The sequence below is a fragment of the Neopelma chrysocephalum genome, unplaced genomic scaffold, assembly GCF_003984885.1.
Source record: "Neopelma chrysocephalum unplaced genomic scaffold, ASM398488v2 Primary Assembly neopelma1_143, whole genome shotgun sequence".
NCBI lineage: Eukaryota > Metazoa > Chordata > Aves > Passeriformes > Pipridae > Neopelma > Neopelma chrysocephalum.
Genome location: NW_020897805.1, coordinates 2,049,769 through 2,069,036, shown reverse-complemented (window position 1 = coordinate 2,069,036; position 19,268 = coordinate 2,049,769). Strand labels below are relative to the sequence as shown.

Sequence of the window (19,268 nt, the reverse complement as noted above, 5' to 3'; positions counted from 1 at the left end):
AAAACAGGAATGTTATAGTACTGAGAAAGCAGAATAATTGTTTCTGCTTTACTACCTGGAAGATATTTCTCCTCTTCCTCCTTCAATGGCAGCTTAAAACTGTAAAAAAAACACACAAAAAAACCCTAATCCCAAAATACTGCTTTGACAGTCTGATGTGTGGGACTGACTTTTCACCAGCCCAGTGTTTATCCAGGGCAAGAGTTCACTGTGCCTTTCTTGCCCTTCTTTTCTGCCCACTGAGAGCAATACTTAAATTCCCTTTGCATATTGTGTTAAAGCAGCTGGGATATGTAAGCCGTGTAAGTGTCACTCAGAAAACATGGAAGCAGTGAAGGTGGCTAAATAACCAGAGACAACCCATGTGTTGGTACTTATTTTCTTTTGGTTGGCTGGATGTGGGTGTCCTTAGCGATATGAACACTGGTCTGTTTTCTTTCTCTTGCACCCTCTATGTCGTTTGTGCCTGTCTGTCTGTCTCTTGTCTAGCTCAGGAAGTGCTGCCAACTGCTGTGCCAAAGCTAATCGTGTTACATGGATTTTAAGAAGGGCCTGGCACCTTTTTATGTGAATTGGGCTCTTTTAACTTGAGCTGTACCAAATTACCAAGAAACACAGCCTGCCCAGTGACTGTGATGTTGGCTGGCAGTAGGAAAGGAAGGAGGGGTAAGAGTTGGCTGTGCCACCTGGGGCTCTGGGAAGGCAAGGCTAGTTTTTTGCAGGAAGAGGAGTTGGTTAGATGGCCACAAGACATGAGTGTGTGCAGGAAGCTCACTATGTCAGATAACTCTACCTGAGAAAGAGCTGTGAAAAATTCTTAGGGTAAGCTGCCTTTAATTTCATTGGGACTCTGTGCTGGAGTAAAATGCTATGAGGTTGTGGACTAGCAAACATGATACTTAGTCTTCTTCAGCCCACTGGCTGGGGAAGAGTATGATGGATGAACTGAGTGCTCAGTGCAGCCTGGAGGGTAGGCTGTGTGCTTTGAGTGTGTGTGGGTTTGTATTTTATAAGGCAACATACCACACCTAACAAGCTGCTGTCAGCTTTTTTTCAGAACATTGGCTTCCTGGATGTTTGTTTTGTTTTGGGGTTTGGTTTTGTTTTTCCCATTTGGCCTTAGTGATAAAGCCTTCCAAAAAGTTGGAATTATTTTCTTATAGCTTCTTTCATGATAACTTTATCTTCTTATCCCAGTGGACTAAGAAAAACGTGCTGCATTCCTTTCACTGGAAGAGGTTTGAAAGATAGATCTCTGCATTAGAATCACTGTTTCTGGAGAAGTACAGGAACCTCAGTGCTGTGTGGAGAGGTGGACCCAGGCATTGCCAGAAGTTTGATTGTGTTTATGCCACAAAATAGCTTGAGATTAATTTTTTCAGGTTGATCTGCTCCTCTTTGACATCCATAGTGACTGTCATCTCTTCTGCCATGGGTTGGAAATACATGCAGAGTTTGAGTGTATCATATGCTCCTTTTTTTTCCATGGACTTCTGAGGAATTAATTCATGCCTCTCTCTTCTACTTTCTCCCCTCTACACCTGCCCCACCTTCCTCTTCTTTCTTCTCTTTCCCTCTCCAAAAGGGATAGTTAAGTCAAGACATGTTGCTTGTGAAGAAAAACTGAAGTATGAGTAGGTCTGTGTAAAGTCTCAGCCTTATAAGATCTGTCACTGGTTGGCATAATTATACCTTTGGCAGATGTTTTCCAGCTCAGCATTTCACTTCTACATTCTTTGTGGTGTTTGTGGTGTGGTGATGAGGGCCTGATGTTTTGCAGTATGAGTTTGCACTCCCTGAGAACAGTGGGATAGAGCCACTGCAGTGAGGGCACACTGAGAGCCGAGAGCTCCCATCTGATACCCTGAATCTGTAAACCAAGGAGTCTGAGTGGGGCTCCTGCGGTGCCGATTTTGACATTGTTGCTGGTGTCTAGCAGCATGAGAGCCATGTACCTGGTGTGTGGGTTACATTTGGGCTAGGAGCTATATACTAGCAGACACAGGTTTGGCTTCCTACAGACATAGGCTTTGCTCATTCCTGACGTTACTGACATACATGACTCAGTGGGATGCTTCTTTTCAGCAAGCTGGTGATGGCCTCACTGTTGTGCTGTGTGGATGCAGGAATGCAGAAAATGGAGATTTTATGCTTCTGCCACAACTACAAGAGAGACTGAAGAGGGGAAAAGATGAAAAACTACTGGGCACCATCCAAAGAACTTCCTAGTTGCAGAACTATATGGCCTTTTCCTTGTGTCCCAACCCATCCATTTCCATATTTTGGTCCTGAAACGTATTTGTTCAGGTCACAGCAGGGATAAAATACACCTTACCTCACCTTTTCTCTACCTTTTCTAGGGCTGACCACACTTTTCCTTGGATCAGTAGATTCCCTGGAACCCTCAGCATTATCACATACCTAGGACTGTTCCTGTACACTTTGGGACTCCTCAGACTTGACTCATGTGTGCCCTGTTTGAGACTGCACCATGACTATCATGTATCTCTCACTTCTGTAGTCTCTTTCTCTCAGGACTGCTGCCATCTTTCATTCTCCTTTACCAGATATTTTTGTTAGTGCTCGTTGCAGGATTCTCCCCATCCCTTAGGGCTGCTGCCTTTTTCCCTTCTGTTTTCCTTCCTTATAGATCTAGCAGTCCATGTACATTTGGATTTTGGTACACCCCTTACAACTTGTATTGCCTCTGAGGGAAGGATGATGTCCAGTGACCCGGGCAGCACTCCTTCATCCTCCCTCTTCTCGGTGATTGAGCCTGTGGGGAGGGGAGGGTCTGAGGAGATGGTTGGGGTTGAAACAATACTGTCATTTTCTTGCTGCCTCTGCTGCCCAGCAGTGGAACTAAAACCATGTTTTTCTGTCTCAGCCACAGAGCAACAACAAAACCAGTATAGTAAGCACTGCAAAAGAAACACCCCCAGTGCAGACGTCCATGGTATCTTCCCCAACCGCTATTTTTTTTTCCTGTTTGGTTTAATTTTGATTCTGTCCTCTCCCCTTCTCCCCCCCCCCCCCTTCCCAAGTGCTGCTTGTGCTGCTCTGTTTCAGCTTATGTTTTGGCTTCGTTCTGTCTGTGTTCCTGTGCTGCTGTGGGGCCTGATCACAGCCTCACAGGCTTTGGGTTGGGGCTGCTGAGCAGAGCTGTGGTTGGATGTGGGGATCGCAGCTTGCCTGGACTTCCCCATGTGCCATCCCTGTATAGTTCTGTGTGTCCCGTCCAACTGTTCCTGCTGGCTTTGGGAAGGTTTGGAAGAAGAGAGTGTCAAGCTCCATCCACTCTCCAACACTCAGGAAATGGAGGATGGAATTCAGGACACCACAGAAGAAAGGGCAGACTGAAGCTTTTAGAGGAATCCTTTGATGGCCCATTTGGCCTGCTCATTTGAGTTGATCCTCTGCAGCTCGCTGACTTGCTGGGCTGGCATTTTCTGTTTGGGCTGTGTGCAGACTTCATAGGTGCCCTGTGCCAAGTATATTGAATGGCACAGCTCAGTGTGTGTGGCCTGCCTCAGTATGCTTGGAAGAACAGGCAGCAGTGCAATGAGTGGCAGAGGAGGATGGGTGAGTGTACATCACTGCCCAGCACAGTCCCTGATGCCCTCACTGAGCCACCCTGCAAGAGTGGGAAGAGATGGTGCAGGATCCTGAAGTCTTTTCCTGGTAATGAAGGGATGAGTGCAGGAGCTAGTTAGCACCCATAGGCCTGGTAGCTGCTCTTTGTTGTCTGTCTCTGGAGAGTTGGATTTGGCATTTTTTGGAGGTGAGAGGGGGGGAATTTGGTGTTGGTTTTGTTTGTTGTAGGATGAAGGATTCTTGGGACACTTCATAATTTTCTGCTTTCTTTTCACTGGCTTTGTTCATGATGTTATTGATACTGAGAGAGCCTTTCTAATTTATTAAATACTGTTATTATTGAAATTGGAGCTCATTTTAGAGGCTTTTAGAAAAATATGTCTTTTTTCACAGTTCCTTAGCAACTCCTCTCTGAGAGGCATTGAGGTGATCTGGCTCATCCCCTTTTTGTTATGGAAATTATGAATGTCCCTTTTTTAGGGTAACATCCCCAGCAACCTTTCCAAAAAACTGGAGACAAAGGCCCCAGCCCCAGTATTATCCTTTCTTCCCCCTCTCCCTCTTCTGAAATATTTTCCAGTGAGGACAATGTTGAGAGTTCATTACTTCATGAACGGCTGCAGAGGGTGCAGGCTGGCTGCTTGGTTGCCGTCTGGTGTCTGTGCCAGCCTGATTCACTGGAAGCAAATTGGGAATTAGGGGCAATTGCAGGGAAGCTGGGGGCTTTGTCTCCTTGTGACTGTAGCTTTTAGTGCAGCCTCTCTCTAAAGGAAACCTGTGCAGGAAGTGTGTGCGCACGCACGCAGGCACTCGTGTGCTGTTTGGAGTTTGTGGTTTGATTTTATTTTTTTTAATGTCAGTCACCTTTTCTCCACTTGCTGGGGAGTGAAAAGAAATGAGAGAATGCTTTGGAACTGGAGTTTAATTATTCTTCCATCCTTTCCTAGGAGCCTCAAACAACTGTTGTCCATAATGCTACAGATGGCATAAAGGTAAGGGATGGGAGTGTTGCCAGAGAAACCTCTGCTTCTCTCTTGTTCTTGTCTTCGTGTGTCTTAATTCAGTTTCTACCTTTCCAATGTCTAATTTGTAGCATGCTCCTGAATACTGCTGGCAGTAGACTAGGAGGGTTGTGTTATATGGCTATGGATCTCTGGAAGAGGCTGAGTTAAGACAACTGTTCAGATATTAACATCTCTCTCCTACCGTGGTGTGTAACCACCACTCTCTTTTGTATGTGGGATGAAAGAGAAGATATAGACACTTATGTACCTTTTTTTTTCTTCTGGAAATGGAGACTTCCTCTGGGAAAGCCTAGGAGCCCTTCTTTAGCTTCTTGTGGCTATTCTTCTTCCAAACAGAAGCAACTCTCATCTGATTTCATTTGGCAGAGTTTGGTAACTTCCATACTTGTAAAAGTTCTGGGTGAACGGCTTGAACATGCAAAAGCTGAGCAGAGATACTGTTAAGTTTTGCTTAGTATTTGGCCTGCTTTCATCCAAATCTTCCTTGTATTATCCTCTCCCTGCCATCCCTGCCGATGTTTTTGCGCTTTTTCCCATCTTTCTTCACAAACAAATCAAACTATTTGCTCATGGTCCCAACTGCTGATGCCTGGTAATGCTCTGTTCTGCCATGCAGGGTTCCACAGAGAGCTGTAACACCACAACTGAAGATGAGGATCTGAAAGGTAGGTGTTTTGCCTGTAATTTCTAATACAGTTAAGTGTAGGCAAGGGATTCTGGAGATTTGATCATTGCATTGAACTAGCTTTCCAGATTTCTGTCTGACTCAGTTCATAAATTTGCCGTGATGCTGTCATTCCTGTCACAGTGGGACTGTGCATTGGGGAACTGGCTGACTTGGCCTCTTTGGTATATAAATACTGTTTGCCCCAAGCTAATTTGTTTTTGTCTCAGAGTTGGAATTCTCTTCTTGCAAATATCATAATATGTTCATCTCCACTCCATTTCTAGGCGTGGAAAATCCCTACCAGTCCCTTGAGGTTTGAAGTCTGCTTGACTGAAACCTCTCTTACTGCTCAGTCTCCCTTTCCACCCCCTTCTGAGAATCTCTTTAGTGATATGCACACAGTACCCTTGTTATTTTTTTCTATTTGGGTCTATTTTTATTTCTAAGATGAAGATAATTCTCAGCCTGTCATCTCTCAATAGAAATGGTTTTCCATGTCCTTGACTGAGATATCAGTAGAGGGAGAGGCTGAAAAGAGATTTCACGCCTTTCAGTGACCATATCATAAGTATTCTGTACTTGTAAAACTCTTTAAATTAAGGAGCTCCAAGTTCCATATCTGCTCATGTTGTTCAAGCAGCTGTCTTTTGCCTGACCTCCCTAATGAAGGACAAGCAGACATTTTCCTGAATGAGCAGGTTCAGGATGGATGAATGCAGTTTGCATTCTGAGGAAAATGTGTTAATAGCTTGCATTTTGAGGCAGATATTCTCATTCTCCCTGTAGTTCATCTGAGTTACATATCCAGGGAAAAATCAGTGCTGACCCTGTGGTGTAGCAGCAATGTCACCTCCATCAGCTGGGCTAGTTCCTGACGCTTTTCCCGTGGCTTATCACAAGCCCTGGCTCCTCTTCTGAGGAGTCACAGGGAGCAGAAACACATGCCAGTGGGTGAATTGAGCTCTGCATTACAGATTGTTTCTGATAAGACCTGGCTTCATTACAGGACAGTATTCTAGCTCCCACCTTTTTGCCAAGGAGTAATCCATGGTTTAAGGATCTCACTTTGAGGGATGGGAACTGGATGGGTTTTGTAGTGTGGTAATGAATTTGATTTGTCTGATCTCTGCTGGATAGCCGTCCAGAACAGATATCTGTCCAGAACTTTGTTTCCTGTGGCATCTTTTGCTCAGGAGAGGTCCCATGCTTGAGCCAGTTGAGTCAGTGGGTCATGTAAGTCAGGAACACAAATGCTGTGAGGAAGAGAAGGCTAGGACTGGAACAAAAGGTGGGGAGGAAGGAGGGCAGCTGGTCAGGGCTAAATCAATAGAGTTGTATAGGGCTACAGATCAAAACTGTGTTTTGTGGGTTTTGGCAGAGGTTGGAAAATTTTGTTACAATTTTAATAGAAGGGAGCATTTGAATGGTGATTGGGAGGGAAGGAGTTTGCACAGTAATGGTTTGTGCTGTAGCCAGCTCTGGTAATTTTAGTGCTTCAGTTTTAAATGTAGCAGTGTTCACTAGTGTTCCTTTTCCACTCCTGACCTTCCACTTTTTAAGATAAGCAAGCATTTGAGCAAAACTAAGTAGACCAAAAGGTTTGGGAGTGTTGGAGTTCTCAGTGTTCTGCATAGCCACGACTCTGGGAAAGGGGAAATGCTTGTGCAGTTCCTCTGCCAACTTCTTATTTTAAATAGATGCCAGGTTACACAGATCAGTCCTGCTGTGCTGTAGGAGACGCTGTCTTTATCCATCAGTGGCAGTCGCCTCAGGGATATGTTGTTTCCACTGTGGTGAGGCTAAAGGCAGTGTGTGTCGTTCTTCCCCCGCCCCCCTGCCCTTCTGTCATTCTAAATTGCACAGTAGTTTCATGTTGTAGAGCTGTCTACTTGGCTTTGCCCTGGAGGATACTCCTGCATGTTTTGTGCCCAGCATTGTGGTTTCTTTAATGTTCTCCTATTTCCTTTCTCTTTTTTTATTTACTGAACTTGCGTGTTTTGTTTGTGTTTGTGTTTTAATTCCCTGCCATGCTAGCTCCCCCTCTCTCCACCGGGGACGGCAGCTCAGTGCTTGAAGGACGGAGGCACAGTGAGAGCAAAACACAGACTGAGTCCATGCAGTCCCAGCTTTCTCTCTGTTTCTCAGCCAGTAAGTCCAGGGGTGCAGTGCTTCACAGCATCTTTTTCCCACCCCTCCCTCCACCCTTTCCATTTCTCCTTCCCCAAGATTTTTCCTTTCCTCAACTTTCTTCCAAAACGTTGATTTTTCATTTCCAGTACTCCAGAAAAAAAAGAAATCATCTCCCTTCCTGCAAAATACCCTCCTTTGCACACTAAAATTTTCTAAATATTTCCCTCACTTTCTGGGGGGGGGGAAAAACCCCACCAACCAGAACCTCATCCTAGCTAATTTCATTTCCTCGCTTTCATTTGGGTGAGAGGTGGAGTTCTCTGCAGAGAACTTGCCTTTCAGGGTTTCCTCGAGCAAGTCACTGTATCTCTTAGTTTTCCTTGTGGTAAATGGGGTCAGTGGTGCAGGTTTGCTTATGGAGGGGATGCATTAGGCTGAATTCAGTCTCACTTGTCAAGGACTTCTGAGGACCCCAGACATGTATAGTGCTCAGAAGTACCAAAGGAACCAAACCCAGTTTTTATAGACTACTCCAAGGATGTTTGGAAAGGGAGGCTGTGGCTGCTGGAAGACCCCATAGCATTTCTGAATCCATTGTCAGGTGCTCTGAGTGAAAATTCTTGGATAATGTTGGCTCTGAAGGGCATTTGTCTGTCGTAAGCTTTACCTTGTGTGTCTGTCTTGCTAGCTCAGTTAGCTGATACCGTGGTTAGTCTGCAAGTTGTGGTAATGTCTGTCTGATATCTCCTGAATTGGCTACCTCCACAGAGGAGCCCATGGCTGAAAAACTCTGAAAATGCATATGAAATAAAGGTAGTAGGATGGAGGAAATCTGGCTGGGATTCCCCGCCTTTCCCCTGCACAGACGTACTGTACTAGCTGCCTGGCTATTTAAAGCAATAATAAAAGGATCCTTAGTGTGAGTTGGGAACATCTGGAGTATTTGATTCTGTTCAGGTCAATCTGGGAAGGAAGAAGCAAGCATGCCCTCTTCTGTCTTTTCCTGTCATACTTTCCTGGTTTCCTGCATACAGCACCAGAATCTCATATGATGCAGCAGTTGGAGCATCTGTTACTTATTTTTGAAGTAGCTCTAAGAATGTCAAGCTGCTGGTTTGTGAGGTGCAATGGGAAAGGTGTTTTGCCTAGACGGAATGGAAGGGAAATGATCTCTTCTGAAGCCCTTTTTGCTGTGAGCTGTCCATCGCTGCTCTCTTATTAACTCCTTCCTCTTGCTCATAGCAAGGCCCTGCTTGGTACACTGAGGAGTGCCAAATCACTTCTTTGCCAAGCGAGGCACTGTAGTCCCACCCCACTCCCCTGTGAGCTGAGATTTGCAGTGATTTGGATGTCCCTACTTTCTTTGTCTTTCAATCCCATCTTGTACTTGCCCTCGTGCTGCTCTGTCACTATTCCGATCAGTGTTTTAGGTTGCCCTCAAACTACCTCCCAGCAGCATTAGTGCAATTCCTGCTGTGCTTTTTGCATCAGTGCTCAGGTGGCCCCAAGCAGTGTCTGGCCCAGGTGATGTGACAGAGGCAGGAGAGCAGGTAGAAGTTGTTGGGATGTGGATGTGTCTGTGTGCCGATTGGGGCTGGGGCTGTGTGTGTCTATACTTCTTTGTTGGTTTTTATTTTGCTTTCTAATTTTTGTTTGTTTATTATTTTAACGCTTACGTTTGTTTTGCAGCTACACAGTCTTGTGAAGAGAAGCTTCATGCCTGGGACAGCCCAGGGCAGACATTGGAGTTAGAGCGTGCTCGGTCGGAGCCTTTGTTAACTCCAGTAGTTCCCTTTGTACTTAACCGAGCACCGTGTAAGTTAGCAGCTGGGTAGCAGTAGTGGAGTAGTGCGAGTGATGCTAGTTACCCTAGACGTACGGCTACCCCCTCTCTCCTCCCCGCCTCCGTGCCCCTCACCGGCGCTGTCGGAGCGGCTGGAGCGGGTGCAGGGAGCCAGGGGGGCGCGGCGGGCAGGCCGGGGAGCGGGGCCGCCCCGGGCACGGCGTTCGAGTGGAACCCGCTCACGGCGCCCGGCCGCGCCCTGTGCCCGCGGCGCTGCCCTGTGCCCGCGGCGCTGCCCTGTGCCCGGGGCGCTGCCCTGTGCCCGCGGCGCTGCCCTGTGCCCGGGGCGCTGCCCTGCCCGCGGCGCTGCCCTGCCCGCGGCACGGCCGGCGCTGCGCTGGCCGCGGCTGTGGCGGGGCTGCCCCCGGGCTCGCTCACGGGAGGGCAGCGCAGCCGAGAGTCGCGCTCGGTGCCCGTGCTGTGAGTGTCGCCTCCTTTGTGCCTCTGCCGTGCCGGGGAGGAGGCCCCGCGGATTCATCGGGAGCGGCAGGCGTGAATGCTGTCCCCCTGACATCCCGAGGCTCTCTGTCCTGAGGAAAAAGTGGTCACCTCCTTTGTGCCGGTTCTAGCTCGGGACATGGAGCGAAAGCCAGGAGATGAGCACAGTCTGATGGAATGGACTTGTGTTGAAGGACAGGGCTGATGCCGCTGCATCGAGGCACTGGGGAAGGGAGTGCAAACCTCTTTGAGATGAGTCAGCACACGTTGGCTGTGGTCTGCAGATTTCCCTCACTCACCCCACATGGAGCCTTTCTCATGGACTCCATCTTCTGGACATCATTGGTGGTGCATGGGAGGGAGGTCCAACAAGTAGCTCTACGTCATGTGAAAGCAACCCCAGACAATTTGTCACAATAGACATAGCCCACTGTGGTTTTTTGACCCATTCCCTGTAAATATCTTTGGATATGTGGAAGTGTATACAGCATGTGTGGCAAAACCAGCTCCCTTACTGTTATGAGCCAGATGTCCCCTATCCAAGGGGTTTCTGTGGCTGGTGGGGTAGTATAATTCTCTTAACTGATTTCCAGAGTAGATGCAGACATCTTTCATAGCCAGTGATATTATCATCTTGTTGCTCTTCCAGCTGTGCTTATCAATGATGAGATGAGACGCACATGTGGATCAAAGTTTGGGGGGTGAGGCGTGCAGTTCAGACTAGCATCTTATGGATGAGAGTGGAATTCAGCTTCACTGACTTGAATGTCTGAAGATAGTAGATTGAATTTAAACACCATCCCCTAATGACAGGTATATAAGATGCCTAGGTGGGACTTCCAGAAGTACCAATTTCTTTTAGGTCCTAAAGGAGGAACAGTCAGGTGACTGGTTGCATTTCAGACATCTACATTTTAGATGCTGAAGGGCACATAAATGGCATTTTCAGTGGTAGGAATTGTATATTATCTCTTAATATTGAAGATAATGCTAGGGCACCTCCTAAATGCTAGCTCCTAAATGCACCTAAATGTGCAGGATAGTATATCTACAGGTGTGGGGAAGGCTGAGGAGGTGTGAGATTGTGCATATAGGCTCAGGCCTAGGTACCATAGGTATGGTGCACATACAGTTCTAGAACTAGAACTGTGTTATTTAAGAGACCTGATTTAAACTTTGAAAATGTTAAGAATTCTTGAGATCAGCATGAATGATGAAACACCACAGAGGTGATGGGGTCTGTGTAATCTTCTGTGGGGAACCAAGAGAAGAGAGTGCAGAGATGCTGGCCAGATAGAGGCCAAATAACAGTAGACAGTTAACCCTTGTCTCCATTTGTCTTGAAGTTCAGTGTTCTGTACTGGGTTAATGGCAGTGCTGTCAGAGTGCTGAAAAGAGTTGTGCTGTAGGGATTGGCAGAAGCTAACGGCCTGAAGAATGGAGTGGTCACTAGTTTATAGCTAGGACCTCTTCATGGAACCCATCCATCCTGCTGCAGTTGTCTTTCTAGCTTGCAGAAGTCGTTCCTACATGTCCCAGTTGCTTATTTGCAGCATTCATAATAGCTGAGGTATTGGCAAGTTGTTGGGAGACTTTTTCCAGTTGGCTTTATCTCTGTGGTGGCCATTTGTATATGACTACTGGTGAAGGTTTTCCACATCTTAAGCTACCAGACAAGACACTTCACATTAGACCTTTCTAGAAGAAAAAAAATTGAATATGGCCCCTTTATTTCCTTTCTCCCTGCATTATGGGATCACCATTTCCCTTTCATGCCACTGCCCCCCTACTCTCATGTGGATGGCTGTCATTACTGCATATCTCCAGAATGCAGGGAGCAGCATCCAATGAGATCTAGATTAATGGTGCTCTACAAACTGCTTGTAGGATGCACCCAGTAACCCCACATTTCCACTGAAGTCTTAAGCACAGTTAAATTGCTCTTTCTTCTTGTTCACAGTGCGTAAGCAAGAGATCATTAAGATAACAGAGCAGCTGATAGAGGCCATCAACAATGGAGATTTTGAGGCTTATACGTAAGTACAGATGACTTCTGACAGGTTGTTTATCAGTTTGTGTGCAAGTGATGCTCTGGCTCCTGAGTGTGAGGAGTTGTCACGCACTCAGGGATGGTAAAAAGTTTTATCCTTTTTAGCCCCCATCAATTAGGAGTAGGGGTTATAGTAGAACTCTAAATGAATATCAAGTAGAAGTCAGGTATCAAACAGCAACAGGAGCCATAAAAGGAAAATGTCCTGGGTTTGTAGGAAAAGTGGGGGAAAGAGCAGTGGGATGAGCAGAAAGAGAATAAAAGCCAGAAACCTAGAGGCTTGTTTTATATGAAATGCCAACTAGTTGGCTCCACGTTGTTGCAATAGGACTGAGTCCTTCAGGACCTTACTCCTTGGAGTAGGGAGATGAAGTTCGATGGACACAGGGTGTGAGTCAAATGACATACCAGCACTTCACTGTGCAAATAGCGCTTGGGCTCAAATGCAAACTGTAAACCTGTGGTGCTTTTCTTTGCAGAAAAATCTGTGATCCTGGCTTGACCTCATTTGAACCTGAAGCACTGGGGAACCTGGTTGAAGGAATGGATTTCCATAAGTTTTACTTTGAAAACTGTGAGTGGGTAAATTTGGTAACACCAACAGCTTTCTCTCTACTCTTCCTTTATGCCGCATTTTGGGGGGAAAATTGCCCTTGTTTTTTCTGGCTATCAGAATCAGCAAGAATTTGATTGTGCTTGGGTTATAACGCAAGGCCAGCAGCCTTTCCCTCAAAAAGCTTGTTCAGCAACAATTTCAATTCTAACACCCACACCTCTTCACTCTAGGCATACAATTTGCCAGGTGCAAATATTTTACTAGCATGGACTGCAAGAGCTTTAAAAGTTTGAGGCACTGGACTTCTTACTGATATGAAAATGGAAAAATAATCAGATTTTAATGGAATCAACATGTCTGTTTGAGGTAGACATACTGAATGGTCAGGCATAAGGATGCCTTCATTTTGACTTTTCCCTGAATGATTTCAGATCTCTAACACCTAATGAACTCATTACATGGATACAAGGGTCACCTCGTCAGTCTGGGGTGAGAGCTGGGAGAAACACTATAATTTATACCAGTGGATTTGCCTCCCTTCCGGGATGTCTCTACAGGATGAGATAACTGAAATTTAAATCCTGAGCTGTTCAGTTATTTTGGGGGTTAGATCAAGGTCCTTAGTATGGGCAGTTTCTAATGCTCTAGTATGCAGAGAGTTTGTCTCTCTCAACAGCCTGCTATGGAGTGATTTTAACACTTCTCTGAGGCTTGTTCATACTTAATGCTGGCCTAGGTTAAAGATGCCCTCATTATTTACTCCTTTGCACCAATATTCTGTAAGTAAAAGATCTTTTCCTGTAACTGAAGACATGGCAGCACTGATGTTGACAAAGTGGCAAGTATGCTTTGCAGAGGGAGCAAAGGGGCCAAGGGGATTCTAGGCAATAAGTGTGCAGTTCCTAAGGAGAACAACAGGTGATAGGGGAACGAATTGCTTGGATTTTGCCTGAAGCAATTTTTATTGTATCCCAGAATCCAGTGGAAGGTGAGTAGAATACAAAAGAGGTTGGAGAATGTGGGAGGCTGTTCCTTCTTAGCAGTAAAATGAATCTGATGGTTTTGCATGTTCTGCTAGTACTGTCGAAGAACAGCAAACCAATACACACGACCATCCTGAACCCCCACGTCCACGTCATCGGGGAGGACGCTGCCTGCATCGCGTACATCCGCCTGACGCAGTACATCGACGGCCAGGGCCGGCCCCGCACCACGCAGTCTGAAGAGACCCGTGTCTGGCACCGCCGAGACGGCAAGTGGCTCAATGTCCACTACCACTGCTCTGGAGCTCCTGCAGCACCTCTCCAGTGAGGATCAGATATGGGTATGGACTGCCAGGGAAGGTGTATATCATACACAGGGCTAAGGCTGCTGTAGGAGGGAATTCGGCGTTCAAGGCTGTTTAGCTGGCTGTGAGAGAACCAGATTTAGTTGACTGTAGGCTGAAAACTTCTGCTTGTAGTTGGTGTTCCTTTAAGTCCTATCCTCTGAACTCAGTAGAATTATCTTCCGCTCCTGGCAAATGGGAGTCGTGTGCCAGACAGTTGTTCCTGAGTGTAGGTACCCTTGTAGCAGCAGTGCTTCCAGGTACTCAGGTCTGCCTGAGGACAGACTGCTAATCCAGAGCAGAGGGGAAGAGTATCTCGTGCTGTGCACGGGTTTGCTGTTTCACAGCTGTCTACCTTTACATGCTGGCTGTGATTTCAGAGAACTTTTTTGATGAGCATGTCATATTCTAGAGAGGATATTGTAGACTCCATAGAGAACAATTTCTATACTATAAGGGGTAAAGATTTATTCATATAAATTTTACTATTGATTTTCTGATAAGCAAAAGCTATTTAATGTACCATGTTGAGAAAACTCAGAAGGGAAAAAACGTCCAAACAAATAATAATATTAGAGGATTTCAAATATCCCCCTATTAACTTGCCCCAATTCAGCATTGAAAGAAACATTGATTTAAAAATTTGTCATGAAGAAATTATTGTTGCTTGGTCCTGAAGGACATCAGATCCATTTACTTCTGCAGCATTTAGGCATTCTAGTTTATTGCCTTACTGGTTTCTTTTAGTTAGATGTACAAAATCTTTCTGCCTCCTTTTGTTTTATGCTGAAGTATATGTCACATTCATTTTAAAGACTTAAGTTTCCTAATCTTAGAACCTTTTTACTAAAGGTTTTCTATTTAAGGGCAAACACAACAAACATCTACAACTGGGAGGCAAGCTTTTTTTAATGTGGTCATTTGGGGATGAACCACTCAAGTATAGTTGCTACTTGAGTCCTAGTTCTGAGAACTACTTGGAACTAAGCCAAGAACAGTTTTTATTCCTATGTGTTGTAAGGTATTTAGCCCTACTGAAGGCAATAGAAAGGAATGTGAACTATCACCAGCAAACTGCAGAGGTCACAGATGGAATTTGAAAAGCAAAAGCCAGTTGGGGGCACCAGAAACAGGGAAGCTTTCAAGAGAGCTGGACAATCAGCCGAATTTCCAGGGAGTAAGGCAGTGAGAAGGATAAAACCTTTGCAGCAAAACAAAAAAACTTGTATTAGATTTCATCAAAGAAATGTTGATGGAGACTTATGCCCTGGATTTAGTCCAAAAAAAGATGCAGAAGAAATTATTAAATTAAAGATCCAGTATGGTCCAGTGGCTATGCATAGGAATTCTGAGCAAGTTTAGGAACGGAAAGTCTTAGCTGCTACAGAAGAGGTATGTTTCTTGGCTGCTGAAATGCTGAAATCCTCCAAAAGTATGTGCTGGAGGGTTTCTGAAAACTGCAGAGTAGAAGCTGTTTCCAAACCACAAAATGTTGGTTAAAACAATATTTAAAAAACCTGTAAACTAAATAGAAGCTGAAGTATTTGCATGCATTTCTGAGTTCTGAAGGAGCTGTACCCACATGCAATTACGAATGGGGTCAGTGTGGGCAGCCCCCATCTGAATGCACTGAATCATTTTGGAGCAGTGTTGGCCCATGTGCAGTGAAAACTAGGGATGAAGAATGAATGAGGTGAATAAGAATGCTTAAGTAGAAATCAGTGGTTTGTTCTCACCTGGAAGGCAGAGTTTAGTTTTGGGTAAGTCATCTCAAAAGCAAACTGCAACCATAAAAGAAGTTTGATGTTAATCAGAGGACTTCTGCATAAGGAGAAAGTAGGAACCAAGATGGGAGAAGACTAATAAGAGAGATTCTAGAAAGATTTGCAAAAGAAATGGTAGAAAGAAGGTTTTGGCTATACTTTCATGACAGGACAAGGTTAAACAAGCATGAAAATAAACCAGACTTAAAACTGATCAAAATAAACCCAGTGATTTGGCTTACGAAACTTAGTGAGGAGGAGCCTTTGCTAAAAGAAGTCACTAGGGCTACAACTTCACAAAACTACAGAAAAGTTCATACATTTGTTTAAATATTACGAACATTCAGAGACAAAATTACTGAAGACTCAGAAAAATAGAATTTTTCTAAACCCTTAGAAAAATAGAATTATCTTTCAGTTCAAGGTAAAAGTAAATGTGAAGTGAGGCAGAAACTGTTCCTTAGGACCAGAGCCTTTGAGCACCCCTTAGGAAACTTCTTCAACTTCTAGGTCGTCGCTGTTAGATAGTGGGCCCAGGTCTGCTCCAATGAAGCATGTAATTCATTTTAGCAAGTAGTTAATTTTCATTGGCACACTCAGCCACCTGGAAGGGAAAGTGTGTGCCTCTTCAGAGCTCTCTTTGCGAGCCTCAATCTGTGTTGTGTTAGGAAGGGTTTCTACCTACACCAAATAATTAGCCTGTAGAAAACTTGTTTTTTTTAATTGTATACAGCTAATGTTTGGCTTTATTTCCTTTCATCTTCCATCCTGTTCTCCCCTCTCCTTTCTGGGTGGACACTACCTCTTCCTGACTGCAGCAACTTGTGGAGATACTCAGCTGGAGGGCAATATCTTCTTAGCAAGCAGCTCTGGAGTGCCTGAGTGACAGCAACGGTCATGTCTGTTTTGACGTTAAAAAAATAAATACAAATTACAAACAGGCAGCAGCCAAATGCACGAAACCCTGCATGCATCTGATGCTCCGGGCGCTGCCTTTCTGTTGTTTTCCATGGATCCATCGTGTCTGTTTCTGCTGTACGAAGGTGTTTTTAAATCTAAAAAAAAAAAAAAAGACATGTTGTTTGTATAAAATAATAAAAAACAGGAATAATGCTAAATAAATGACAGATTATCCAACATGCCCCTTCCCCCAGGGCTAAGAAAATGGCAGCAACCGGAACATCTTTCAGAAATGAAGTGAGGGGGAAAGCAAAAGTGAAGGAGAGAGGAAGAGAGAGGGAGAGCAAAAAAGGAGGCAGCTTGAGCAGCGGATGGTTGAACTGTGCTCCGCAAAGCCACGGTGGGAGTTAACACCGCATTCGGGCTGTGCTGCAACTTCAACCGGTGAGAGGTGGCGAGGAGACCCCAGAGGAGCCAGTGTGAAGACTGGGGTTCAAGAGAGAGGAGGCACTTCTCTTCCTGTTGCCCGGCAGTCTGACTTCAGCCTGTTTCTTAGATTTCTGCACAGCAAGAACGCTATGGAAAGCTGGTTGCTCGGCTGCTGGATCCCAAAACAGACTTTTTTTTCTTTTTTTTTTTCTTTTTTTTTTAAGATATAAAACAAAATGGGATGTTGATTTAAAACTAAAGATGGAAGTAGGGATTAAAAAATGGGTTTAAGTGAATATAACTTGAATAGAAGTTCGCTCCTTAGTGATACTGGTTTTAAAAACAGCCAAACATGGAGTTTTGAAGCCAGCTTATTTAATTTAACAAAACAAAACAAAAAAGCATTGCGTTAAGAGCAGAGATTTTAGAGGAAGAGGGTACACGTATGGGATTTTCTATTATTTTTTTCCTTTCTAGTAGCGTAGTTGGGATCCACAGTGCTGCAGAACACGTGTTCCTTAGGAAGCAGACAAAAAACTTAGTGTTATGTTCTTCATGAAAACTTGCACATACACTCCTATATGAGGCATAAATAGCGTGTGTTTTTTATACTGAAATATATGCACCCATAGAATTGAAGGGGTTACCTGGCCTCCTGTTTGATTTGTTTGGTCTCCGAGTAAAATAGCAGTGGGAGCCAGTGGCCCCAGCCAGGTGCTTCTCCCCACCACTAACCCATCTGATGTTTGTAAGTGTCATGTTTCCTAGTGTTTATTTGGGTAATTTTTCTATTTTTTACAGTGATGTTGTAACACAGAAAACTATCAGATCAGAACCTCAAAAGCTGTAGCTGAAGGACTCTAGGCCACCTCCCTGTGTTACCTCTGGGTGTTAGAGAATACCTCATGAAACAGAGGGGAAAGGGAATGAGCACATGTGATCTGATGTTTGTCCTTTGGGCCAATTCATCTTCCTTTCTTTTCTTTGCTGCAAAAGGATTTCAATTCCTTTATTCATCGGGTGGGGAATGTGTGTTTTGTTGACCTTACCAAGGAGGGAGCCTAGCCCCAGGAAGAAAATGGCCTTTCTGGCAGACCTGATGGGATTTGTCTTGACCAAGGGAAGGCATCACTTGCAGAAGTTGGGATGAGCTTTTACCTGCATTTGTCTACCCCTAATCAGGTTTTTGGATCTTTAGAGGGAGTTAAAATGATTGCCTTGACAGCATCGGCAACCTTTTTGCAGACTACAGAAAAGAAGACAATTTGGAATTTTAATCCTTATTCGACAAAACGCGGAAAATAAAAGCTGTTGCACAAAGCGGAGCTGTCAATTTGCAGCAGATAGCACTCTGCTCTCTTTGTTAGAGAGGTGCTATCCCATACCAGAGCCAACCCCTGATGAAGGAAAAGACCATCCACACTTTCCAGGTTTGTTTAAGCAAACACCCATTTATTCCTCCCTCCACTATCCCAGGGAGGAATGTGGGGATTGAACCCATGGGGGGCAAACACTAGATTTTATTATTTCAAAACATTCTTAAAACAGCACTAAGCCAGTGAGTGAAGTGGAAAAGTGAAAAGCCTTGATATTTTAATCAGACTTTTTTTAAGCCACAAAGAGAGAGCAAACAGATAACAATTATGCCATTTAAAAAAGATAAATACAAAACATTATGCATGCCTTCTTTTGGTCTGATCTTCCTTGTCTCTACCTGATGATTATTAATAATTAAAAAAAAAGAGAACCCTCTGTATCAAGTATATGCATCTTTCAGAGAAAATTTTAAAAGAACAGAACTGTTGGTTTTTTGGTTTTGCACAGTCTTGGAGACAAATTATTTCGGATTTTTTTCGTTTGTTTTGTTTCCTTTTAAGTTAATGAGAACCTTAGCTTGGTATGGCCATTATCAAACACAGCTGTACACCTTTAGCATTCTTAATGTTCTCTTATGGGGCTAATGTAAGCATCTATATAATATATATTATAAATATCACATTTTAAACAGGAAATGGAAGGCATTTGATGCAGAATTTTTGCATGATATAGAAATAATTAAAGTTAGCTAGTGTTTGTTTGTTTGGTCTGAATGTTGGTAGAACCTTCATAGCTTTGTTACAATGAAACCTTGAACTGAAGATATTTAATAAAATAACATTTAAACAGTGTAAAGTTTGGAGTGTCACATTATTCTCTTAAACCATGTAACAATGGTACATCTGGGATAAGAATCAATTTACAGAGCTTTCTGTGTGTGTGTGTGAGTTAATTGTCTGATTTAAAAATGTAATTTTAAAAAAGGAGAAAAAGTTAAGTGGTACCATACCTAAAAGGAGGGGAAAAAAATGCTAGCATTAAAAACAAAGGGTTAACAGACCCAGTTAAAATGAACTTAATGGCATGTCCCTGACAGACCAGGCATAATAGGGAAATGTTGCTTTTATTCCTAATAGCCTGATCCTTGACACATTTATGCTGTTACTTCCTTATTTGTTTTTCTCAGCAATATTTCAGACTCCTTGTGGGAGAAGCCCTCTTGCCGTTAG

General features: G+C 44.2%; 1 protein-coding gene across 13 annotated transcripts in view; it reads left to right on the top strand.

Moving 5' to 3' along the window:
- Positions 1 to 18,894, top strand: part of CAMK2G (calcium/calmodulin dependent protein kinase II gamma) — a 117,695-nt gene extending 98,801 nt beyond the window's left edge. For 4 of the 13 annotated variants that reach the window (XM_027699981.1, XM_027699979.1, XM_027699980.1 and 1 more), the window contains 8 exons: positions 2,888 to 2,956; positions 4,542 to 4,586; positions 5,236 to 5,284; positions 7,321 to 7,434; positions 11,658 to 11,733; positions 12,227 to 12,321; positions 13,382 to 13,627; positions 16,212 to 18,894. In XM_027699981.1, the coding sequence (XP_027555782.1) occupies positions 2,888 to 2,956; positions 4,542 to 4,586; positions 5,236 to 5,284; positions 7,321 to 7,434; positions 11,658 to 11,733; positions 12,227 to 12,321; positions 13,382 to 13,614 (681 nt within the window). In that variant the 3' untranslated portion in view covers positions 13,615 to 13,627; positions 16,212 to 18,894. Of the gene's footprint in view, positions 1 to 2,887; positions 2,957 to 4,541; positions 4,587 to 5,235; positions 5,285 to 7,320; positions 7,435 to 9,105; positions 9,232 to 11,657; positions 11,734 to 12,226; positions 12,322 to 13,381; positions 13,628 to 16,211 lie in introns of all 13 variants that reach the window. The other 9 variants (XM_027699983.1, XM_027699982.1, XM_027699987.1 and 6 more) reach the window with 6 other exon arrangements.
- The last annotated feature ends 374 nt before the right edge of the window (positions 18,895 to 19,268 follow it).